The following is a 27004-nucleotide window of genomic DNA, read 5'->3' on the forward strand; positions in this document are numbered from 1 at the left end:
AATTCATCCCTTTCTCTTGTCCGGATCAGCACCAAAGGTTAATGTGGTCTCTTCTGGGCCGAGAGCCATCCTCCATCCAAGATCCGTTGAAATTGGTTCAGTAGTTTTTTGTGTCATCCTGCTAACAATCCAACAAATGAACCAACGCAACGTTTTTCAATATGTGTCAATAGATTCTTTTAAGGGATTTAGCAAAGCCTGACAGCATTGAGAGACAGAACAATGTGCATTGTTGGGTTTTGGTCTTTTCGTTCAATGTATTGTTAAAAGCAGAAATATGGAAGGTCAGCAGCCACATCTGGAACAAAAGCAGAATGCAGCCCCATTGTCTTTCTTGTAAACTGTAGACGGTAAATCAGCAGCCTCTTCCTGCATAATGACAGATCGTTCTTCAGATCGAAATCATATGCAAAAATGAACTGTGTGAAAAATTCAGGAGTCATTTAGAATCATCCATCTTATGATCCACTATGGATTGAATATGCATGTTTGCCCTGTAGGTGTTTTGCCCTGTGACATCATAAACCCCGATGGAATCATTTCTAGTAATCTGCCTTGCAAAGGGAACCTCTGTGTTGAATACCTAATCTACGCAGAATTTATTTAATTCTCCTCTGTCTTATTGTTGGCGCACAGGAAGTGTATCCCAGTATGTCAGCGTGTATTTCATCCATCCTCACAAAGTCTCCGCTTTTACGCCGAACATCCAGATGTGTTCCCTTCTTCAGTTGGTTCGTGAGAAGGTTTCTCCTGCAGGAAACCTTTCTGCATCCGTGTGTCCATACCTCAAGGTGTCACTGTGCGGGAATGGCAGTGGTCATGTCATTGAAGATAAATGTGCGAGGGTAAATTGCAGTGTGCTTCAAATCCCATTCCCCAATGAGCCTATTGATCAAAAAACGGAGAGACAGCGGTAGCCCATGGGCCATCATAGGCTGTAGAGTGAAGGTGAGGGCTGCACAGGTCATTAAAGGCAAAGAAAAAAAACGACATGCCATGTTAGAATCATGAAGCATTCTGTGGTTCGAAGTATTTTAATCCAAGCCCTGTCACTGGGATGAGTCAATTCGTGTGAAAGAAAGTTGCTCTGATTGTCTGAGAGCCCTGCGCTCAACCTCAGAGCGAGAGCCCTTCAGCGAGCGCAATACCCAAGGCTCAAGTGGACGTCGAGGGCTATTTGGCGAGTAGGAAATGAGAGCAATGTGTCTGAACAGGCGGAGAGAGCAGTTTTGTTCTGTTTCCCATTTCGCTAATGGCACTAAAAAAAAAGTTCCTACGTTCATGCATGGATGTCTAATGGCCCTGATATCCCCCAGTGCTCCCCTCCGTAGGAAACCAGGGAACAGCCACACTGCGATATGATGTGCTTTGTCTCCCGATCACCAGCTTCGTAATGAAAACGCAGTTAACAGAATAGGTTTTTTTTTGCGCTCCATGGGCAGAATCCCATCCCGTCTAATTAGTGATCATTTTGATCCGTTACCTCCAAACGTGAAGCTCAACGAGGATTCAGACGTGCGTGATGAGAAGATAACGCGGAGAGAAAGGGCTCCTCGTTGTTCTTGAGGGAAAATCACTCAACCAGTTATGCTTATTAGCTACAGTTTATATAACATTCATCTGAAGGCAAGTATTTAACATTTATGTCAGACTCTATTTGTAGTATAGGCTTTATGTCGGAAGAAAAACCAGAGGAAGCGGAGGAATTTTACAGATGTAAATGCATGTTGGTCTCCTGCTGACCTTGCCCTCCCTATGTCCCTTCTCCCCAGTCCATTTATGTCCTCATACCTTTGAGCTTTACGTTCTGTATACAGAGTGACAGCTCCGGCTTCTTTTTCTTCTACTGTGTATGGTTAATATATTCCCTGCAACTAAATGATGCGGCACACTGGAAACGGGAACTATTTCTCGAGATGCGCCGCCCTTTCATTCCTCGTCTGAGCCGCCTTGTCACAGAAATGTTTAGCTTTAGATAATATTTACAGGATTTTTCTGCTTTTCAGGGAAACTTTTGAATGGTCAGCAGTTAAAGTTGGTTTTCACAGGATCCCTCTGCAGCCTAATAACATAAGAGGAACTCAACATGCATCTCAAACATTAGCTCCAACATCCTTATATCCCAAGGAATTATAACCATTTTGGATATTTCAGTGCAGGATTTGTCCTTTTATGTTGTGAGCCTGGAAGGAAGTAAGGCAACAAAATAAGTTGTTCGCAATCTAGAAAGACACAGAGAGGCATCTTCTGTTTTGACTTTGCAGTCATATCTTATAAAATAGTTACAAATCTCCCAAGTTAAACGTCCAATTTTCGAGTTGGTTATTGTTGAGTTGCATTCCCAACTTGTCAAATATACTTAAGGTTGGTTTGCTGGCCTACATACCAACCCAAAATGTCGATACTTGATGAGTTGCAAACTCAGCCATCAACTATGTTGTGTTGTACATTTAAAGTCAGACATTTTCTTGTCTCGTCCATCATGAAACACACTATGAAAACACTATAAACTTACCTTGCAAGGCAGCTCATCTGACGAGATAACACATAATCTATCCCACCAGGCTTCCAGTTATGTGCAAAACCACGGTTGTTTGGACCAGTCAGCATCCTAAAGAGAACTGCTTGCAGCTACAAGCATGGTTTAGGAGCGGCGACAGAGACTAAAGTGATTGTTCGTTTGGAAACAACAACAGCCGCTCCTCAAGAGGTTAAAAGCTGCTATATAATAGATTACATCAGAACAGGATTATTGTGCTGCCAAGTTTGTTGAGAGCACCTTCCATTTTCCGAACACTTTCCAAGGACGACTTCTCAGATGCTTCTGTGTCACAAACCATCTGGTGCATCAGTTTAACGACTGATGCCGTTGTGTCCTTTAACAACAGCCTCACCTTAGTCTATTTGCTATAACCCAGATCTTTCCCCACCACACTGATATTTCAAACACATTTTGTCATTGAAAGGGTTGAGCTGAACACACGTACGGTGCTGATCGGGAACCATGTTTTCGGATTAACGCCTATTTTAAACAGTGTGGCTGTGAAAGAAAGCAAAAAAAATGTGAGAAAATGTGGAAACCAAGGCGACCATGTCCAACACTGGCCCATGCATCCATGTTGTACGACATGCCATTCGTCATGTGTACACACACTTTGATTAGAATTAATGGCTGACTGGAAGTTTTGCTTAAGGCTTGTTGGGGCGGAACCGTAATCAGATGCGGCGTCTCTTCTTCAGATGAGTTGCACATGCAGTGGATTCACATGGTCGATCTGCTGTTTGTCATAACAGCGTTTCCCTCTCATAGCCGCGCTCCGCTTGAGTTATGTGAGCACAGGGTGAAGAACAACTGCGGCTGAAGAACAAACTACATCCGGAATAGAAGCCTTTGAATTCTGAAGTCTGTGTGATCACTTCGCCGGTCTATATCTAGGAAAGGTTGCCGAGATTAAAACCATGTTTACGACGGAGTTAATTAAAGCAAAAAAAGGTGCACTGGAGCTCTGGCTGGCGTACTGACATTTCAAAGGAAGACTAAATCATTTCTCAGAAGCTGCTTGAATTCCACATTTGTATAACCACCTGTGTGTTTGTAGTATTTCAAAGTGTGTATACAGCTGCATTTCAGCTTTGCTTTCACCGCCAAAATAAAGTCACTTGCTAAGAAGAAGACTGACGGCCTAAACTTGCTCTGTAATGGAAGGAGGGAAAAAAGGAGGGTTGTTACGTGTTCTCGACAGCAGTCTGGCACGGACGCTCAGATGAAAAGGGACATAGAGGGAAGCAGAAGGTCAGGCTCATTAAATGTCAGCAAAGAGCATCTTAATAATTGAATCATTCAGACAAAGAACCAATTTAGCTTTGAAGGGTTCTGAGGCGGCACTCGCAGTTACACTTGTAGTTTTATAGTCACCAGAAAGGGTAGATATCATTTTAAAGTGACTTGTTGAACAGTACATTAACCACCTAAAGACATCTGAATACAATTGCCTAATATTGCATTAAAACCAGACAGTGTTTTCTGAGAAGTAGAGACTTGCAGACGTATTTGTGCCAGAAACCAAAAGATCAAAATCTTCTGACGTGCTTGTAAAAAACAGACATTAGCTGATTCTGCTTTCACCCTGTCCATCATGTATTATAGCCAATACTGAAGCACTGCTAAGGCATCGGCTTTGAAATGCATAAGATATGATGGAGGGGTGATGTTGGCCCAGAGGGGAGGCAGAGATCCTGCAGCTCCTTCTTCAGCACGGGGTGAGAAGTTCAGCAGGAGAGCTCACTACGAAGAGTTTGTTTCAACTGCGATCACAGGAAATATAATCCTTATTCCCAAAACAACAATCTGTTTGTTCTTTAATTGTTTATGATAAGAAATGATGGATTTTTCGGATGAATAAAAACCTCTGATATGCATACTCCAACATAGACTAACATCAAATAATTAATGCCGATTGTTTCTGAATTTGATTAAATGTGTTCCAAAAAAGAAAAAGGGGGGCAGGTAACAAAAAGGCTAACGAAAATCCAAGAAACAACTAAAGTGAAGTACCAAAAAAACAAACCAGAAAGCCACAGAGAACAAAAGCAAGAACACGGAGTAAATCTGAGGAGCAAAGGCAGGAACAAGGAACAGACAGGTGGGGAAAAAGACAAAGTCAGGAAGTAAAACATGACATAAAACGCGAAATAGCAGTAAACCCAAACCATGACATAGCCAGAAGTGACCATATTTGGACAAGACAGATGTTTTGCTGATTTGATCTGACTGAGACCCGAAGACTCACCATGGTAACGACTTGTCAGCGCCCTAAAAACAAACATCATGCTGTATTAACAAAGACATGAAACTAGCAATTAAGACAATAAAATCATAGGAAGCTGTTTGCTGAGGTTATAAATCGAGTCATTTTCTCATAGGATTACATACAATCAGACTTCTTTTTGAAAACCAGTGGAGTCGCCCCCTGCTGGCCATTAGAAAGAGTGCAGGTTTAAGGCACTTTAACCCCATCGGCTTCACTTTTCAGAGCCGAAAACTTCACCCACCGTTTGTTACATAAACAAGATAGAATCGGTTTTATGAAGCGTCACAGAAACACAGCGGAGGGATCTCATACTGTTGTGTCTTCACTGTTTATGAACATCAATAAGTAGAAATGACTCATCCAGGCTGCGTTTCACTAGAATCTGTAGAGGAGGTGTTTGACTTCAAGTCCTCTCCTGTACACAGCGTAGAGGTAAGAAATGAACCTTGTCTTACGGACTAGACTTGCCGTGTCCCGGTAAGACTGAGGACTCTGACTGTTTGAACCCCGTTTAGATCAGCCGGCTATGTCAAAACAACATTAACAAATCTCTGTGTTCGAGACTCTTTCCGCCTGCATCAGTATTTCCTGAAAACTGCAGTTTATTGTCACCATCATTCGTCTGTGAAGGCTTGTGACCACCTGTCAGAGAAAATCACACTTGAGACCCAACAGGATGTTTTATTGTTTTGTTTATATCCGTAAAAAAAAAAAAGAACAACTGAGACTTACTTTTTTTTTTTCTTTTTTATCAATGGCTTACTCTTAGGCTGACTATAAATCTCCCAGTGTACCTGTGAAGGTCTGTAACGGAGGTTGTGTGAGAGAAAGCAAGAGAGAGAGAGAGAGAGAGAGAAGGATGAAAGGGTACCAATATACTGTAAAATCAGCAACAGTACAGAGTGGACCTTAGCCAGAAGCATCGGAGTGGAGTCAGGGGACCAGTGAGAGTTGAGCTTTATAATGTAAGAAAAGGCTGAGATGTGTGCACAGCTCCACTGGGACAATCAACAATGGTGCTGGGTCCTTGTATTAGATTGAGCCATACAGTACCGGCAGCGTGACTCCAGGGATGGAAGCTATTGGATGGTCAGGAATGAAATGTGTAACGTTGTGATGATGAATTACTTGGACCTCCCTACGTGTCCACGGCTCTGCAGCAGGTTGAAATTACAAATCAGAAACGGGTGCTGGAATGACTGTTTCCGCAAGTTCATGAAACTTAACATCGTGAACACGTCCTTCCATCCTGTTGCTGTAGTCCTTGCCCTCGGCTTCCTTAAGCTGTCTGATCGGAGTCTCAAAAACTAGCTGCGGCACCCGGCTAAATGGGCAGCTAACCGGGTGTTGCCATGTTTCTTGGTGTCTGGCCTAGCAACGGGGGGCCGAACTTTGGATTGGTCAGTTGTGATCCTCTTTTCGACACATGGCGGCATCCTGCTTTATTCAAACAATCAAAATTGTGTTCTTTCAACCATGACCGCCATTTGTTTCGGGAGCGTATCTATGTTCCCCGGGTCCTATGTTCCCCGCTTTTCCTTAACGGGTCCAATTATATTAAGGGATTATTTTTTCCACCATAATTTCCATAACTGCTGCATTGTGCGACATAGGTCTATGCCTTCGATGATTTAATTTAATTTAATTTAATTTCGTTGGGCCTATAATATCGTCAGTTTATTTTGAAAAGTGTTTGGGACAATATCCATATGCTGGAATGTGTACAGTACAATTATGTGGGCGCAACAGTCTAGTCATAGCTGCGTAGAGGGTCAGCCTCCTGTTCTGGCATTTTTCATGTTTTAAGACTAATAAACCCTAACCCTAACCCTAACCCTTTGGGGAACATAGGACCCTTTTTAGAAAAAAGGGTCCTATGTTCCCCGGTTCCATACAAAGCGGGGAACATAGGACCCGGGGAACGTAGGGATGACCGCCATTTGTTTCCCTCCAACCTTAAATTAAACCTTACCTAACCTTAACAATAGTGGTGGTAGAACAGAAATGAGCAAACAACAGGTGGTCTTGACGCAAATTACAGTCTTGCCAACAGCACATTCTACATCGATCAAGGAATAAGTCCTTGATCAATATCCCGATGGCTGCATTCATTCAAATCTGGACATCGAAGGACGGTGCTGTCTATTGAGAACACTGAGATATTGACAACGTGCTGGTTTCCTTGTGAAGTCTGGGAATCATTGACGAATCAAGAAGTGAGCAAGGACACCTAAGCTGCGGGTCTGACGGCTGTGAGAGAGCAAACAAGGACGGGCTGAAACTACCTCTCTGAGAAGTATTGTTGCTGAAATAGTAATGGGGGCAAACTCAAGCTGAGTAGCAGCACAGGGACGTGGAGGTCTTTGCTCAGTTTAATGGGAGCAGGGCCGCTGATTACATCCAAATGGCAGTGCCTGTTCACCCGGAGGATAATATCGTGTGATTAGCTGGTGGGCCCTGAGACCTATTTATGCATATTTTACTGCAACATGCAATAGCACATGTAACCATAGCTTTCTAATTATAATACAGCGAAGGAGTCAAAATTATAGCCATCACTGTGGCTTCATTACAAGCTATTACAAGCTCCTGAAGTCCTGAAAACATCCTGGATCCTGTGGCTCTTTGGCGATGCAGCGTACGTGACTCTAAACACAGCGAAGAGTCCGTAAGATTGGTGGATCAGTGACTGGCTCCACACACACTCATGCATCAGTAAAGCTGTGCCTCGGAGGGGATTGAACCCGCTGTCTTGTACTCCAGAGTTTCAGATCATGACAGATCGTGAACTGTTAACAATTGTATCACAAGCATGGGGTGCAATCAGCTGTGTTACAGCAGGAGCCCGGCTGGAAATCAAATCCATTACGAACCCTGTTTCCTGCCGCCGAGCGCCTGTTCCTTGTTTACTCCGGTCTTTCTCTGCCTTTTCTTTAAGATTTTCTCCGTGTCCCTTCCTCTGGTTCCTTTCACCCGGGCCTGTTGGTTGTTCCTGTCAGCGGCTGCCTGAGCCTCACTGGAGCTTGTATCAACTCTTTCCTCTCCCCGGTGTGACATTCATAGCATTACAATTGAGCCATCAATCTGTCAAGCCTTACCCCTGCTAAGCCAGGAGCGGCGGGAGGCACAGGAGAGGGACAAGTTTACCTCCGAGTCTGTTTTGCTTCTCTGTAGTTACGGCCTAACAACCACAATAAGTCTCAGACATGATGTGAGATAGATAAGCTTTTAGTTGCCAGCTGAGGCAAGCCGTTCACTCATCATTTTTCACCCTCATTTCCTCATCCACCGCTGGGTATTTTCTGCTGATGACTGACTTGGCGATAGCTGTTGGCTTCTTATTCTGATTCTCATTATTTTTTTCCCCGCCACCCCCGCTGCTACCTCTTATACATACACACTCCTCCACTGCTGTTTCTCAAATCTTTCTCTCTTTTTCTTTCTCTTTCTCTTTGCATTTGTTCCCTCCCTTCCCTCCCTTCCCCCCGGGTAATGTCAGACTGAGCTCCTGTAAGGAGGAGATAAAGCCCCCCGGCAGGGCAGGACCTCAGCTGTCGCCTTCAGACTTCCTGGACAAGCTCATGGGGAAGACGTCAGGATATGATGCCCGCATCAGACCCAACTTCAAAGGTACAGTGCACACCGAGGACGACCATCGCAGTAGCCCTCAAGAAAACCCAGTAGAGAGCACAAACTTCGGTATGACTTCAAACATGATGATCTGTGATTTATAAAGGGATTAATGGACATTTGTATGTGATCAGTGTTGGTGGTGGTTACTCAGAAAGTTATTACACATTACTCTGAAAAGTAATCTGTCACTCTTCTTGTTGCATCACTCAAACTGAGATCCGCTGTCACGTAAATTCCAGTTGAGACTATAACGGTATATTTACACATGGCATGTCCAGAAAGGAGAAGGGAGGAGAAGTATCGGTATTCAGTCAAAGCCTGAACACAACCAGCAGTGATAGCTGTAGCTGCTAATGAGCAGATGTTTTTTTTTTTTTATCGTGAGAGCTTCTTCCAGTAGATTGTAGGAAAAACAAACTGTGGTCGATGGAAAATAATGTTGATCAAAACTTAATTCTACAGCAGAAGCACACAAACACGATTTAAGCATAACTTTTAAAAAAAGGGGTTGCAGACGGATTAAATGTGGGCAGACACATCTGTGTGACCCTCCCTGCTCCCAGATTTAACAATGTCAGCGTTATCTGTCATTCCTTCGACTTTTGTCTTCAGTCTTTTTGAAGTTGGTCTCAGTAAACACGATTTTTCTTTTTGGCTGTAAAGAAACTTGAAGTGGCAGGCTTGAAAAAACAAATTCTTCCCCCTCATGCCGTCTTAAAGACGAGCAGTACTGATGCTGTCACAGTCGTTTCTTTAATTCTTAAGCTCATACACAGGAGATATATGTATATGGATATCTTTATGTATATATTTTCTTTTTATGTTGATGTTGAAGACATGTCATGTCAGTCTGTTTTTTTGTTTTTTTTCTTCCCTCAGGTCCACCTGTGAATGTCACTTGTAATATTTTCATCAACAGCTTTGGCTCCATCACAGAAACAACAATGGTAAGAAGACATTGGAGATTTCAAATGTCTCAGGTGTTTTAGAGAGACGATTCTACTCAACACTCACAGAACCGTAGTTTGTTCCTAGACATGATTAAAGAGTATGTTTTTTTAAGTTGCATCCCCTCGTGCTTTATGTGTAAATCTTGAAAAAACTCTACATCCTCTTTCTTTTCCTACCAACTTCTTCTTCTAATCCGCTCAGTGCTGGAGCCGTTCCCTCGTTTTCTGTGTTTCCTGGAGCGTAACAGTGCAACCTTCAGAGACCAATGGGTCACTGACACGCTGATAATGAACTGTCCACTCTGCAATTAAAATGAAAAATTGAGAAAGTGAATGAAAAGGGGTATGAGAGAGAGAGGACGAGTGTTTCGGCCCTGAAGTCTGCATTTACAGTGCGAGAGCTGCTGGGTCAGCACAGCGCAGCAGTGAAGTGTTTAAAGAGTGTCTGAGGGAGACCCAGAGGGTCGGACCTCCAGTCGGGTCAGGCCTGGAAATGACAACACTAATGAAGTCATTGTATACGCCGGTGAAGCGTGCTCTTCATTGTGATAAATGAAGTGAACAGGCAAAGGAAAGGAACAATCCACAGTGCCTAAAGATGAATTCTGAATTAATTGCGCAGATTAGAATTCTAAATTAATTACTCATGTGTCTGGCTGCAGGCCGGGAGTGACTGTGTTCGGTACTCGTCCTTGGCCGGGCTTGTTTCGCCAACGCCTCTGCTCGTCAGCGGCACGGTGATGGTTGCAACAATTGAACAAACAGTAAAACCATCTCATTCAATCAGGTACTTTTCCAAGAATCTGATGAACACGGGGAAGCCGGATCATGAACACAAGAGCGAGGCCTCATTATCCTGAACCAGTGAGGCTACATTACAAAGACCGAGCACGTGCAATAACTCGTATCTATCATTGTGAAGGGACGTGTGAACATTCATTTTAATCACAGATGCATTTCTGAAATCTTACTTTTTCTACAATCAACCATTGACCTGGTTTCAAATCCTCCAAGACCACATGCAGGAAACTGTGTGGACTAACAAATGAAATGTGTCGACACCTGATTCTGTTTAAGTGTCAGTCATTGACACTCGTGCAATCATGATTATGAATCATCTCCACTCCCACGGCTTTCCATAAACGTCTATGGAAAAACGCTCTTAAACACCCATTTACATGTTGATACTTGAGCTCATCAGACCCGTCGATGAGGACAATAACAAGAAAAAAGTGCAACTGATTGTTTTTCATCAGCGCAGCTTCTTCAACGGCATCCAAACCGCTCTCAACTCATTAAGCACATTCATTACACAGGGCTGTGTTTATTTATAGCCCCGACAGCTATGCGAAGAAATTGCGAGGAATTAACTTAAATCAGTATAATGACAAGTTGTCAGTGTGGGCATCTGCATGGTTTCTGTGCACACACATGTATGCATCTGTCCTGGTTTGTACCAGGCACAATGGATTGTACATACTTGAAATAAATAAAGGTATAAGGACTTTAAAGTGATATTCCATCTAAGAAAGAGGGCTGTTAAACGTTTGATGTTTCACAGAGTACAACAGCTCAGTGAGAAAGTCCGCAGCCGTGAGCAGAACATTCCCAGAAACCTGAATGAGCTCTCCATCTTCACTATAACCTCCACTGGGGATATATTTTTCCATTAACTACCCCTGGGTTCTTCCACAGGACTACAGGCTCAATGTATTCCTACGGCAAAAATGGAATGACCCTCGCCTGGCGTACAGCGAATACCCAGATGACTCCCTAGATCTGGATCCGTCCATGTTGGACTCTATCTGGAAGCCCGATTTATTCTTCGCGAACGAGAAAGGAGCCAATTTCCACGAGGTCACCACCGATAACAAGCTGCTTCGGATCTTCCAAGATGGCAGCGTCCTGTACAGCATCAGGTAAATAAAGATAAGAGTCACTGGGGGGAAGGCTACTGCGACGGCCGGCTGGAGGATTACATCAGTCTTTTAATCGAGAAGTGGCTGCAGTATGATGTGTAACTGGCCGCATCTCATTCTGCTTAAATATAATCAGATCGTGTGGTTCTGATCTGAGAGGAAAGATAATTTCACCTATTCACAATTGAGCAACAGCATTTTTAATTTAGCAGCTTGTTTGTTTGTTAAGAAATCTACCTGGATATGCCCACATTATTTTTTTAAATTTTTGATGTCTCTGAATAATATTTAATCGCTACATAGCCCTAAAATCTGTATAACCCCAGCTAAAACGTTATCTAATTCAATAAAACAAGTATTGAAATTATGTCATAGATTTAAAATAAATTTAAAAAATCTGAATTTCTTTCATCAGATTTGACTGCATTAAACATGAACCTTATTGAACCAAAAGGTTTTTAAATGTAGAAACGTGATAAATATTTCTTAACACTCCACAACTTTGAGTTTTTTGTGAACGACTCATGACGTCATCACGTACGTACGTCATGATTAGGCAGAAGACTAAAGAATGAGCTTCCTGTTGCAAAAAGAATAACTGTTGGAGTTATAATGGTTTTCATTTCAGACCAGTTTAACCAGGATCATATTAACAACATTTCCCACGGCCATATTGGGTCAATCCTCCGGCGCCACAGTGCATTACTCCACCGTACGTCACGTGACGCCTTTTAATCTCTTCTTTGCGAGAAGTTCCCATGTTCCACCTTTTAAGCTGATTAATTTTGGAAATGTAAACACACAGTTCTGGAACCTAACTGGTTATTCACACACTTATTTCACGCCTCTACTGAAGCCCTCTCTTGGGTGCGTTCACGTAAAATGTAATATTGTTTCATAATTCAGTTAAAATCGCAATTATCGCTCACGCAAATACGTAGACGTTTTAATGGGATTTCATTATTCCCCCCCCCCCCAGTTTGATTTACTGAAAGATGCAACAGCTTTCCTGCGACGTAGCGAGCGACACAAATCATCTGTTGCACTGAGACTCGTGCAAACACAGATAATCACCACCTCATTCCACTGATTTACAGCGTCCTCTAGATCTGCTTCCTATCTATGTTTGGTAATTACGGATCAAACATCTTTGTGTGCTCTAAATACGTGGCACAATTTAGGCAATGTTTGGAGAGTCAATCACATCGGTAATTGTAGTTTGTTCTCCAGCTGGTGGAAAAAAAAGATATTGTGTCATCATAACACTGTAGCAAACGGGCGCCTGTGTGTATACTGCTGGCGGCTCTTTTTCTCGCCTCTTGGCGATGCATTACAGCAGGTAATTACACAGCTTTCCTCCAGACGGACTCCCAAATAGCTCTCTCTCCCCCTCTCTCTCTCTTTTATATTCGAGGATTCTTCCAGGCTTAATGCATGAACACCAAAACAAATAAAAGCAGGGATGCCTACACCAATTACTTTGCCATTACCGTGGTGCGACGAGTAATCAAATGGCTCAGCAATAACTCAATATGTTCTCCAGTCTAATGTTTTTAGAGGAAAATCTCTTTCTTGTACAGTTTTTATTGTTTTGTACACCTACCAGTCCTCCTGTTTCATAGAAATAAAACCAAAGCTTGTCACTGATTTATTTCACTGTTCTTTTAATCTGTTAACCCGTCAGTTCTCCTTGTGTTTGGTGTCTTTTTTTCCTCGAGCCCCTTTGTTGCTTTTTGACGCCCCCTGTCGCTCCTCTTCTCTCTTCCGATCTGTTTCTCTATCTCAGGCTGACTCTTACCCTGTCCTGCCCTATGGACTTGAAGAATTTCCCAATGGACATTCAGACCTGTACCATGCAGCTTGAAAGCTGTGAGTCTTCTTCTCTTCTTCCTCTTCCTCTTGTCTCACTTTTTCCCCCTATTTTTCCTACCCTCTGCCTGGCTTGTAAAGTGTCTAACCTTGTTATAAACACAGAGATGGGAACTGCTGTCATTATCGGCTTTATATCCACAAGTTCACGTGGAAAGTGGTTCGCTTATCTCTTCTAATTGCATCTCATATGTTGATGGTATTTAGAAATGAGATGCTACCATTAAGCCTGTCAGCAATCCATGTTTACTGTAATCTTGCAGCGAGGGGGGAAAAAGCCACAACTGGCCATTTCCTCTAAACCCTTCCCCCAATAGATGTGTCCAATCAAAGCTTAAAGCCACAGCAGTTGGGTTAAGCTTTGAATTTCTCTGCATGTTGAAGCGATGTGCATGCTGGGTGTCGTGAATGCAATACCTCGTATATATCTATGTATCGTAAAATATGTGGATGTTGTTTTCGTACCCTCTCCAAAATCAGACAGACAAGAACGAAAGTGAAAGGAATGGATTATAAAGAGTCGGTCTGCTCTGATGGAAAATGTACAAATTAGCATATCAGGCTAACTAGCTCGTTACCTGAAGTTAAACCAGCGTGAACTCCAATGCCAAAGCAATTTAATACATGCTACATTAAAGAAGTTGCATTCAGGACAAACACATGAATGATAGCCTAGATGGTCGATGAGAGGTTAGCTTAAGAGTTAGCTTAGCTTAACATTAGCAGCTATCATCAAACACAATAGTCCTCACCCTTACAAACCATTTCAGGGAAGCATATCTTATATTTAGGATCCCTTCATCCACTTTATGCCCAGCCTGCATGATACCTTGCGCCAATTATGACTTCCAGCGCGTCTTGTCACTTAACCAGAACTGTGGTTTTCCATGCTAACAAGTTGCTAATCCTCGATCGTTGCGCAATTGTACAGCGTATCAATATCATGAAGATCTAGGTTAGTGACTACTATTGAGTGAATACTACTAACACCATTATTTTCGCTTGGCCCACTTAGCTACCGCTTCTAAAGCCTTAAAAGTGCTGCTGGTGATAATTATAAGAACGCTTTGATACTACGGCCAGTTCTGCCGAGCAAGTATCACCCGTAATCTTCACCCCAGTAACATAAAAGTCAGTGTTTTCAACCTGCTCATTAGCTTAATAAGCAAGTTAACCACAGCTGACTGTGTTTTGACCAGAGGTTCCTAAATTTAAGCTAACATGTAACGCTTAACAATGGGTGTTATTGATGTTATTATGAAAAAGAATGATTCGTTTGAGATCCTGCATTTAAATTTTTTTCCTCACAAAAAAATCAGATGGCACAAACTTATATTGTACATTTTTGGTAAATATGGGGCATCAAATTGACCCTCACGGCGGCCTAATTGGGTCAGCTGGCCCCACTATGGGCAATAACCATTGACTTCTTGCTACAAATGAGACTGTTTGAAATCAAACAACAAATGTTTTCAAGTGATGAGTTTTGACTGTAAGTGACACAGAATGGATGGTGGTGCTATGTAAACAGTCAGCTGCTCAGCTACCATTCTTTACGTGTTCACATTTACTGTGGGTGCACATTTATTAAACCTTAGAAGCTCCAAAAAAGTACAAAACGTATTTCAAACCTTTTAAAATAATATTATATTGATACAAATGTAGGGGAATAAGAGTAATTTTCTCCCCTTGCCTTCAGCAGAGATAGTTTCTGCCCTCATGAAACCAATTTCCAGGATATAAATAATAAAACTTTAATTTTGTGTCCCTTTTATTATATGTGACCCACCCTCTGTCCCTAGAAGTGCACACGTACCATGAAGCCATCTCACCTTTTCAAAGGCATTTCTAACAAATAAATATGTCGAGCTGACTGCTGGTATCTCGACTTACATCCTTTATCTGATTCAACAAGAAGAAGAGGTATCAGTTTGTATAGAACTAGTTATCGCCTCTTTGTACAGGAGGCAGCGTGATTTATCTCTACAAATCAATAAAGGCACAAACAAATTTTTAAAAATCCAATAACATCAGGGCTTCAGCTAGCTTAAAAACAATAATATAAAAACATTCGAACAGATTCTAAAAGCAGCATTTGTGTTCGGTATAACATCACGCAGCCATAAGTGGAGATGTAATCATTTCTGATTAAAGGCCTGGTGAGGATACTTGGCCGCATGTTGACAAGTGCTAGTACAACACCCAAGGGTGTGATCACCTTGGCTATTTGAGGAGGACATCATTGGTTTTACTGCCCCGGCTGGAGCTGTGGAAACGCTGTCTGTTCGACGCGAGAAAAGCGAGAATATATAAGAGTTATCTTTGGGGTTTGAGAGAGCCAAGGCCAATCTTCTTTTCTGGCCTTTCATGCCACGGGCTTATATAGATATATAAATAGAACCAGAAGATTCTTCTGCCTCACCCTGACACATCAAAGCCCCATATATGCAGCTTATACCACTTCGCTTTGCCCTGAGCCATTAGTGTCCAATAAACTCAAATCTACTTTGTAACTTACACTGTAAGTGCAAAGAAAAGACGGCGAATCTCAAGCACAACCGCAGCTGTATTAAGATCGTTGCTTTCTTTAGGTAAACGCCGTTTTAAAGTGAGAGATGACGTGCTTACCTTGCTCAGATATTCCAGACAATCGGCCTCATGAGTTAGATTTTTAGCACTTGTGTCAATTGTGGTTTCATCGCCTCCTCGCTGCAGCATGGGCGAGGAAAAGAAGACGATCTCGTTATCTCAGGAGAGCGTTGGTATTCCCCCGTGCTTGTTAGAGCGGGATGTGTGAATGACAGTGAATTTTCATGAACATGATACGTGTGTTTTAGTGGTGGTGTTTTTTTTTTCAGACACGCATCACAGGATAGGTTATAACACTGTGAATAATTGATGTTGTCTTAACTCAGGCCCCTAAAGGGTCCCAGAGGACGTCAGTGTTACTCGGATGTGCGGGGAATCCTGCGTGGTTGTAGCGTGTCGCATGCATTTTTAATACATCCATGATCAGACAGCTGTGAGGAGGAGTGCAAACCCTGCAACCCTTTCGCGGAAGCAAAATAATTATGGAGTTATCTTGCAAAGATGGATATTGAATAGATATTCCATATTGTTAGCCTACAGCTTAGTAGGTATTCACTAATCAGCACAGTGTAGATATAGAGTACAGTGTCTCCCACTGCCACAGCCAGATATGCACCTCATGTCCTCCCTTATTCCGTAACCTTCAAGCAGCCGCGACAACAGGACTGTAGCTGTGGTGTGTGACCTTTACCGTGACAAACATGATGGCAGGGGGTAGCTGGTGGCTGGACAGATGGGCAAAAGTGCCATTACATCACCACAGTCTTCCACGTCTTCTCTCTCTCTCTCTCTCTCTCTCTCTCTCTCTCGCTCTCCGTGTCTCATTAGCCGAGGTTTCTCATGGACAGATTTTATACTGTGGTAACGAGATCCCAGTTAGAGGTTGTGTTGTTGGAAAGAAATGAGGTTAAGGAGGAAGGAAGGGGATGAGAATCACAGCAAATGGTGGTAACGAGGAGAGAATATTTAGCAGCTAGTGCAACGGTGGCGCTTGGTTTCAGGCAATATTTGGAAATATGAAGTAAAACAGCAATGACTTTGTGATAGTTTCAGTGACAGGACATGTCAGCGTTATAATAAATATCATCAATATCATGTTTAAAGTGGTGAAGAGCCTTTGCAAGCATCTCTTCCTAAATTTAAACATTGCATTGGTGATCCAGTTTTATGTAGATTTGACCTGTCTGAAATAGAAAGTATGTCTGATAACGAGCGATAAAGCATCTGATCCTCGTCTTTTTCCGCAAAGTCAATTTTGAATGTTGCAAACGTGAGAAGTAACATGCATTCACTGATGAAACAAATAGATGTATCATCTTGCCAAGATGTGCAAGAATTTGTGTGAAACTATGTGCAAGATTTAGGGGGAGAAAATAGGAGAATTCAAAGTCTATCCTATTCAAAATAATCTAAGCTAAAGTGACACATTTCTTACTATTTCCCCCTGATTTAAATGTCTTTTTTCCTCTCCTCTTCGTCTCCTCTGGTCTCTTTTCACAGTTGGTTACACCATGAACGACTTGATCTTCGAGTGGCTGTCTGAGAACCCCGTTCAGGTGGCTGACGATCTCACCCTCCCCCAGTTTGTGCTGAAGGAGGAGAAGGATTTGGGCTACTGCACTAAGTATTACAACACAGGTACAAAATGAATTCCACTTAAAGTTGTTGGGAGACCAGGGACCCCACGCTGAAAATCCAAATTGTAATTGAGTGCCCCGGCTGATGTCTTCTCGGGAGGCATGTCGAATGAGTTCAGCACAACAACTAAAACAGCTTGCAGACTGTACACTGCTGGCTCTTGCTGGGATGCTGAATGTATTTTGTCGTACGCCTGCAGGTAAATTCACCTGCATTGAGGTGAAGTTCCACCTGGAGCGTCAAATGGGCTACTACCTGATCCAGATGTACATCCCTTCCCTCCTCATCGTCATCCTCTCCTGGGTGTCATTCTGGATAAACATGGACGCCGCGCCTGCCAGAGTGGGTCTGGGCATCACCACCGTGCTGACGATGACCACGCAGAGCTCCGGTTCAAGAGCCTCACTGCCCAAGGTGGGTCTACAGACGAGTGAACGAGATGTATGATGGTTTACACGCAGTGGAAGGTGGACAATCTACTGAGCAAATGGATCCACAAGCACTGAGAGATGCCGTTGACGAATTACCATCAGGGATACAGAATTTTGCATTTCCTCAAGTTAATGGGGTTTTTAGTGAGTTGTAATTTGAGAACCAGAGCAACAGTAGCCGCTACAGTCACTCTTTTGACCCTCAGGGCCACCATCAAATATATTGGTCACAATAAAAACAATAGACATATTTTGTTACTGTAGTTGTAGGCTCTTCTTCCTCCAATAAACTAGTGTGTATGAGAGCTGTTCTGACATGTTGCTCTTACATATTCCCACAAAATACCTTTACCTTTCAAACCTGATATTTACGAACAAAGCCGACCCAAATACAAACTATTTTTGCTACCCGGGACTATAAAATGTATACTGCTTCTCCACCAAAGTGGCCAACGGAGGCATTTGGAGGCAGTGTTTGGAATTGGACGACCTGTTATGGCCTGTGAGGTCACAAAATGCTGAATTTGCGTGATGCAAATACTTTTTTAGAGACTCACTGGGGAGCAAACAAACAAGGGGCCAGGTGGGGTGAGGACACTGTACCTGGGGAGAAGGTTAGCAAGACCAGAGGAGAGACAGACTGCAATCTATCACCATGACATGACATCCAATAAAAAAATGTGTTCAAGCAAAACAGTTCAACCAGTGTTTTATGAAAGCAGTGGACGATGTACGTTAGATTGCTGCTAACAAACAGCATTTCTGCCTGATGACGGTGAGGAAGACTGTTTGTTTTTTAAGAGAATAATCACCGAGAGCCAGAATCCTGTTTGTCACAAGCGCCCGGTTCACATTTATATACACATTCACACCTGGAAGCTGCCCAGTACAACCAGTCTTATCTGCCACACAGCAGCTCCACCAGAGCAGCTGGGGGTTAAGCACCTTGCGTAATTTCACTCTAGTGGTGGTAATAAGGGAGAGAGGGAGTGTTGTTATTTCACTTGTCCCAGACAGATTAAACCAATGGTTCCCAGAACTTTATTGCTTGTGACCCCTTAAAATGAAGGAATGATTGCTTTTTGGTGTTGATGTGAGTTTACGCTTCTTAGATTGTTTCATTTAAAGTCTTACAAGAGGCCTGGAGATCTGTTAAGTCATTTTTGCTCTTTCAGATGAAATCATTGTCCTGATTGGATGTAAATCTTGTTTCACTGCCCTAATAGGATGTAAATTGTGTTTCGTCGCTCTGATTGGATGTAGATCGTGTTTCATTGTCCTGATTGGATATAGATCGTTTTTCATTGCCCTGATTGGATGTAAATCGTGTTTAGTCGCTCTGATTGGATGTAGATCTTGTTTCATTGCTCTGAATCTATGTAGATCTTGTTTCACTGCCCTTATTGGATGTAGATCTTGTTTCATTGCTCTGATTGGATGTAGATGTTGTTTCATTGCTCTGATTGGATGTAGATGTTGTTTCACTGCCTTAATTAGATGCAGATCTTGTTTCATTGCTCTGATTGGATGTAGATCTTGTTTCATTGCTCTGATTGGATGTAGATCTTGTTTCATTGCTCTGATTGGATGTAGATGTTGTTTCATTGCTCTGAATCTATGTAGATCTTCTTTCACTGCCTTAATTAGATGCAGATCTTGTTTCATTGCTCTGATTGGATGTAGATCTTGTTTCATTGCTCTGATTGGATGTAGATCTTGTTTCATTGCTCTGATTGGATGTATATCTTGATTCACTGCCATAATTGGATGTAGATCTCGTTTCACTACCCTGATTGGATGTAAATCTTGTATATTTGCTCTGGTTGGATGTAGATCGTGTTTCACTGCCCTAATTGGATGTAGATCTCGTTTCACTACCCTAATTGGATGTAAATCGTGTTCAGTTGCTCTGATTGGATGTAGATCTTGTTTCATTGCTCTGATTGGATGTATATCTTGATTCACTGCCATAATTGGATGTAGATCTCGTTTCACTACCCTGATTGGATGTAAATCTTGTATATTTGCTCTGGTTGGATGTAGATCGTGTTTCACTGCCCTAATTGGATGTAGATCTCGTTTCACTACCCTAATTGGATGTAAATCGTGTTCAGTTGCTCTGATTGGATGTAGATCTTGTTTCATTGCTCTGACTGCATGTATATCTTGATTCACTGCCATAATTGGATGTTGATCTTGTTTCACCATTCTGACTGGATGTACATCTTGTTTCACCACTCTGATTGGATGTCGATCTTGTTTCACCACTCTGATTGGATGTACATCTTGTTTCACCACTCTGATTGGATGTACATCTTGTTTCATCACTCTGATTGGATGTAGATCTTGTTTCATTGCTCTGATTGGATGTAGATCTTGTTTCATTGCTCTGATTGGATGTATATCTTGATTCACTGCCATAATTGGATGTAGATCTCATTTCACTACCCTGATTGGATGTAAAATCGTGTTTAGTTGCTCTGATTTGATGTAGATCGTCTTTCACTGCCCTGATTGGATGTAGATCTTGTTTCACCACCTTAATTGGATGTAGATCTTGTTTCATTGTTCTGATTGGATGTAGTTCGTGATATTGCTCTGATTGGATGTAGATCTTGTTAAGGCTCATAATTTGTTGAGAGGGACCAGACTAATGTGCAATCTGTGAATAAGTCTTGCAATGCTAGGCTAGTATTGGACTGTATATGAGGACTTGTATGGAACAATATTCCTAAAACTTTATCCACCATATTTGTATATAAATAGAGGAATAAAAATATTACAAATAGGTCATATATTAGATATATACATTACAGGTTGTTCTTTAATTAAACAATCTGACTGAATTCAGATTCAGATGGTATAATCTGAACGTTTGTCGTCCGGCCATCCTCTCGTTTACATGTTGTTGTCCTCTGTGCTTGTACATAAAACAAACAAGTTTGTACACCACTGATGTGTCATTTCCTGTTTCCCCCCCCACTTTAATTTGTGCATATCTGTAACAGTCAGCAAACTGCTGCTCAATTGAGTGAGGTTTCAACACAATGCTTGCTCAGTGGCCGTAACTGATTTGCTGTGACATATCTGCTCTCATGAACGACCCAGCCGGGGCTCTCCTCGAGTCTTAGCCATGACCTGTCTCACGGCTATGTGTCAACTGCCCACATCCCACTGACTCATTATAAATCTTGGCAGTCCCGGAGATGTGTGTCATTACATGCCAGAAGCTGAGGAATGGGTAGATCGTGAGCAACCCACGTTTTATCTATTAGCCTCATTGATCTGCTGTTGACAATTCTGTGACCTTGTCTGCTCCCAGGTGTCCTATGTGAAGGCCATTGACATCTGGATGGCGGTATGCCTCCTGTTTGTGTTTGCTGCCCTGCTGGAGTACGCAGCGGTAAACTTTGTCTCAAGGCAACACAAGGAGTTCATCAGGCTGAGGAAAAAGCAGCGGCAGCAAAGAATAGTAAGTGTAAATCACACTCGCACGCACGCAAACACGGGCTAAAGCATTGCTTTGTAGCAGATTCTAAAAACACAGGCACTCCAGTCCCTGTCAGCCTCGATAAATTTGACTTATGCCTCTTGTTATTGTGGGATGCTGTATATCCAGGAACTGACAACATCAACACGCTACAGCTGGCTGTCACATTACATAAGGACGATTTCAGTTCAGCTCGTTTCCACTGTGAGCGCTGACCTGTGAAGAGCCTTTGTGATCCTTTCCCTCTGTCACTGCATTTGACACAGAGCAACAGCAACCCTGTAGCACTGGGAAAGCCTAACCCCTCACACTGCAACACTGACACACATCTGCAGGCTGACACACTTTAACTGCATCTCTCACTGCTGTACTGTAACATTACATCGGCCTTCGAATGCGTTAGAAGGTCCAGTGCCTTGGATTTAAGGTGATCAATCAGCTTTCATTACCTTCGCATGAGCCTTTTATATCTACTGAGGGAGTGGGTCGTCTTCCACGCGGTCCACTATGTTGCACAGCAGTGTTTCTACAGACAAACCCAGCGCTGATTCTGCAAACAGCCGCCATCGGCAACGTGTTCCGACTCCCAGCTCATCAAATTCAGCAGCTTGGTCAGTTGCCTTGAGCTTCTAACTATGACTCTTTACTCACCCCTCAAGCAACAACACTGCATGTGAAGGGCTCCGCAGTCAAGTCAGGCACAGAATCTATATGCTATGTCCAGTTAGACTTTAAAAATAAAGCTTGATGATGAACAGTTCACATATTATGGCTTATTATGACTTTGGACCGCTATTAACGTTGTCAAATGGTTGCAGTTTGGTTCAGTTGAGGGGACACAACTACTTAGTTAGGTTAAGGCAACAAAATGACTTATGTTTAGTCAACAAAACTGCTTGGTTAGGTTTAGAAAAACATCTTGCTTTGTGTTATAACAGCATTTCTCAGCTGAAAAAAGAAACTTGGCCACACACAGGATGCAAACCCCAGTCTCCTCGAAGAAAAAACCTGCTCCTGATATGGCTATGCTTGAGGAGCGCTTCCAAAAATGACACTACGTGGGTTACTATAGCTTCAAACTTAGAAGTACAGGGCAGCTGATCAGGCTGACATGTTGGTAGTGAGAACAGGCTGCCACAGGGGAGGTTGAGGCGAGGGATATTCAGTAGTTTACAATCTGTAACTTGATGCTAGATGTCTCTAAATCCTGCACGCTGAACCTTTTTATACGGCTGTTTTATCTTTAGAGACATTATTTCTCTTAATATACTGATAAACTGTTAGCCGGTAAAGTGTTCTTCTAAACCACATTCTGATAAGGTGTGCATTAAAGCCTTCTCTAAATAAAGCAAAAATCATAATGAACATTTCCCAAAACATTACTCAGATTTGATTGACAGTCGCCTGGTGAAACAAGCCAACAATCACAGAACTCATCTAAATCGTAGTTTGTGCACAGAGACGCATGGCTTCCCCTTTTTTTTCCATTTCAAGCCAGAGAGAAGAGCAAACACAGCACCGACAGAAATCTGTCATGTAAAATAACCCAAACCATTCTTAATTTGGCAGAAAATTGTGCACTGATGTAGGATCCAATCACTCAGCAAGAACCCTAAAATCCATCAGCGACGCAGCCCGTGAAAGAACACTCGTCCTCCCCTTCACAACATTTGTATCTCTCTCTCTCTCTCTCCAGCCTCTGCTCTGCTCCCTCTTGTGCACCAGGTGGCAAATCTCTCCACTAATGTGCCGTCATGTCTCAGTGAAGCCGCGAGAAAACATGAACGCAAACGTCACCTGGGCTTGAATGATAAAAAGCCATCGGTTCAACAGCCGGCAATAGTTTAAAATTCTGAAAAAGGGTCAAGATGTTTTGCAATGTTCTTATAATATTATGTTTTAATGACCTCCATGAACATTTCTGACATTCCAACCATCCTCCTGGATCTGTTTTTATGTGTGTGTGCACAATCTATAATTCTGTCATCCTAAATGTCCACACTGTCATCTATTATGTTGGTATAAAGGAGTTTTTCTTTATCCAAATCAAGGGTTTAAAGATAGTGGATAGTGTTCTTTTTACAGATTGTGTTTCCTTCTCTGATCTGTGATATCGGTCTTTAAACGAAGCCATTTTTTCTATCTCGGCTCCATTTGCCATCCAAACACACTTCCCGACGATTTCCAAGGCAAACAGCTTGTAGGGTGACAAATAAAGTTGTTTACAAGAGGTGAGAGACCCTTTTGTGACACCGAGAGGTTTGTCTCGAGAGGAACAGACGGGACATCTTGAGAAACCCCATTAAACAGCTCACAGGCTGGGCAGCTTCCCAAGACTCAATGGCAAAGTTCCCTGAAGAGGCAGAAGAGTCCGGCAGATTTACTGGGCAGTCTGCCCTCCTGCATCGATACAGGACAGAGAAAATGATGGTCTGTAGAGGAGAGGACTTCCCCTGGCCACATCACTTGCACAATTACTCCCACTGAGGAGTTTGAGGTCGCAGACTATCCATCTGAGAGGTATCGACGCATGAACCGGCGTGTTGTACCAGAGCGAGGTTGCGAGTCTGACGGAGTGTACAAATCCCACGCTGCCCGGCTTTAATCAATGCGCTCTGTGTCCGACTACCCCTGGCGTTTTTTCAAGGAGCTATAGCGAGCGTATCCACGCAAGACAAAATCAAAAAAGAATGAATAAATAAAGCTTCCGTTTATAGTCTTTACAGGAACAGCTCGAACCGTCTCCTTGAGGATTTCTTTATGTGCAGTCCTCAAAAGCCAGCTCCCTCAACGTACAGGCACAGATAATGTCCTGTATTATCACACTCGCAGTGCCGCTTTAATTAAAAGCTGAGAACGTCTCCTCGAGTTTGTTGTTCGGATTTTGAAGTCTGCATCTTTATTCGCTTTATTATTCTGGCATGGCACAGGTAGGATTTTCATTTAAATGACGCGGGAGGGGAGGGGGGGGATTCTCATCCCCAGCAAAATGTTAACTTTGTCCAAAACTAATTATATTTTCCACTCTAATGAGACAACCCAAGTTTTGTTTGACGACAAAAGGTGAAATAAAGAGCAGTAACTTTTTGCTTCGATTTGTCTGCCTTTCTTTCCACTGGAGGCGATTGCCAGTCAGCCGGGGAGCGTTGAGTCATTGCGGAAAGTGAATGACATCCCCGGGTAACAACTCAACCTACAGGAATATGAATCAGCACTGCGGCGCCTGTGCCAGGGTAAATAGCTGAACCCCGTGTGCACCCCACCTGACCTTCAAACCCAATTTTTGCCCGTGCACCCAGTCCTCCAGATTGATTGTGTCGTGCAACTTTGACTCCAAACCTGAATATGTTCCGGCTTCCCTCCCACAACCATTCCTACTTTGTGCTGATCTCACCCCGTCACTGCAGCCCTCTCTTTCTAACCTCTCTGCCTCTGTGTACCAAAGTAACTACTAACTTGAAATTCTTTCCCAATGTGTAAGCTGTTTTTATGACTAGTTTTAAGAAACGTACCTGTCCTCCTCTTGTTCTCTTCTTTCCCAGGACGCTCTCCTTCACTGTTGACTTTTTGTTCGTATATTTCGTATCATCTAATTGTCAAATTTAGAGACCTCAGAATTCAGCTTATTCGCTTACTTGACAGGAGTTGAGCACATTGATTGAAGAGCAGTGTTTTGTCTGTTCCGTAAAAACTGAAGCTACAGCCAGAAGCAAGTCGCTAGTTAGCTTAGCTTAGCATTAGGACCGAAAATAGGGGAAAACAGCTAGAAATTCACAGGTTACATCTTCTTTGTTTAGTCTGGAGGAAAAGAAAAGTGTAAACATGCACGCATTTGTCACCGTTGGACAGAGACAGTTTATGGTATTTATGCTAAGCTAAGCTAACCATCTCTTGGGTGTAGCTTCATACAGATACAAAACAGAAAACAGAAACCTTACTTAAAGGGTAATTCCCCCAATTTGGTCTCGGGGAGTGAAGGAATTGAATAAAGAATGTGAGGATGTATCTTGATGATTTGCCTCCAGTGATGTCACTCAGTGGCTGCGTTGCATTGTGGGTAACGTAGGCACCGGGTTTTGAAAAAACAGTCCACTGGTCTAACATTGCATTCTTCTAGCACTGTTGGGCTCGTTATGGACAGTTTAAAAACAAATTACCTAAATAAACAGCAAAGATTTCAACGCAGTCCTTTTTCTTTACCCACAATGCAACTTAGTTACTCTGTGACATCACTGGAGGAAATGTATCATGTTACATGCGGCTTCCTCTGTAGCCACAAAAGGCTTTACGGTGTTTTTTTCACTCCCAAAGATCTGTGAACATACTTTAATGTATAAAATTTCTGAAGTTACCCTTTAAGAAAGGGCTGTAAGCAGAGTATTTTCGCTAAGGCTCTGAATACTTCTTTGAACACTTGTTCCACCGCTGCCTAATAGGAAACTCAGACCGTCGCTGATCGCTCCCTAAAACAACCGTCTCCACAGTAGCTTTATTCTCCACAGAGCCCGATGTGATAATCAGAGCCGCCGCCTCAACTGATCTTCTGCCAACAAATCACAAAGTGTGTAGCTGCCGCTGAGAGCCCCGGCGATGAGCACCTATTATCTTTGGAGAAACGCACCATTAGACTCCAGCACATGATGTACTGTATCGTTTAGGAAGGTGTAGGAGGGATAATTAAGCTGTGCTATACCCACCGCTGTACGGTGCAATTTGTCACTGGGACAACACAGTTAGTAACCATAAAGTTAGTCACACAACCAGGGAGACGTTACGAAGTTATAGCGGTGACGGTGAAAGCGAAGGGCAGTCGTCAGAGATCAGAGGTAGGGAGAGTTTTCAGAGGACTAAATGAATATACTCTGCCAGAGAACTTTAACAGTGAGAGACAGGTGGAGACAGGTGCGAAATACATTAGTGGGATTGGACCTTTGACAGCAGCTGGTGGGGTCTCGCTGCCAGGTCCGTCCTGCACTGAGATGTGAGGTTGGGCAGAGAACCAGAGAGCTGCCAGGGTCGGTGAGAGAGGATCAGACAGAGGTAGGAGGAGGAGGGTGGGGGACACAGGGATCAGAGCTTTCAGGGCACTTCACGCTGACTACTAATCATCCAATTTAGATCCCACATCTTCACTTTCCTCCTGCTAAAGTGAATCTCTCAAAGTGTCAGAGGGCTGTCAGAGTTAAGCTGCATGTCTATTAATATTCTCTTCAGAGGGCGGGAACACTGTCTCATTCACTGTATTAAAAAAAAAAAAAAGAAAAGAAAGTCCCCCGCCATTCATCAAAGCATAATGCCAAGTGCAGGTTTTTTTTTTTTTGTTCTTTTTTTTTGGGTGAGGTTGAGATCATGACTTTTTATTAATAGGCAACTTTGAAAAGAGCTGAAAAGGAGAGACGGAGGTTAATTTTTTGATTAACTTTCAGGATTATAATTTCCTCTCTTCCTGCTAATGACGGTGCCCTCCGTTTCCCCTCGTCGTGTCATCGGAAACTTCGGGAAAAACTTAATTGATTAAAGGAAAGTTTATCTGAGGCGAGAGTTCTTTTTCTGCCCCCGTTTGTGCGCTGCATATAATCACCGTGACATTCAGATCGCGGAGGTAAGCCTGAAAAACTAATACACAGCGATCGTTAAAGATGAAATATATGATGTACTTTTTAACATTATTATA

General features: G+C 42.7%; 1 protein-coding gene across 1 annotated transcript in view; it reads left to right on the forward strand.

Moving 5' to 3' along the window:
- glra4a (glycine receptor, alpha 4a) overlaps positions 1-27004 on the forward strand; it is a 56180-nt gene that overhangs the window by 27625 nt on the left and 1551 nt on the right. The window contains 9 exon segments of the mRNA XM_030395340.1: positions 8311-8510; positions 9324-9391; positions 11090-11313; positions 13100-13182; positions 17272-17409; positions 17609-17823; positions 21163-21312; positions 24449-24510; positions 24512-24563. Coding sequence (XP_030251200.1) covers positions 8311-8510; positions 9324-9391; positions 11090-11313; positions 13100-13182; positions 17272-17409; positions 17609-17823; positions 21163-21312; positions 24449-24510; positions 24512-24563 — 1192 coding nt within the window.

This window comes from Sparus aurata, chromosome 18 (genome assembly GCF_900880675.1).
Source record: "Sparus aurata chromosome 18, fSpaAur1.1, whole genome shotgun sequence".
Lineage (NCBI taxonomy): Eukaryota > Metazoa > Chordata > Actinopteri > Spariformes > Sparidae > Sparus > Sparus aurata.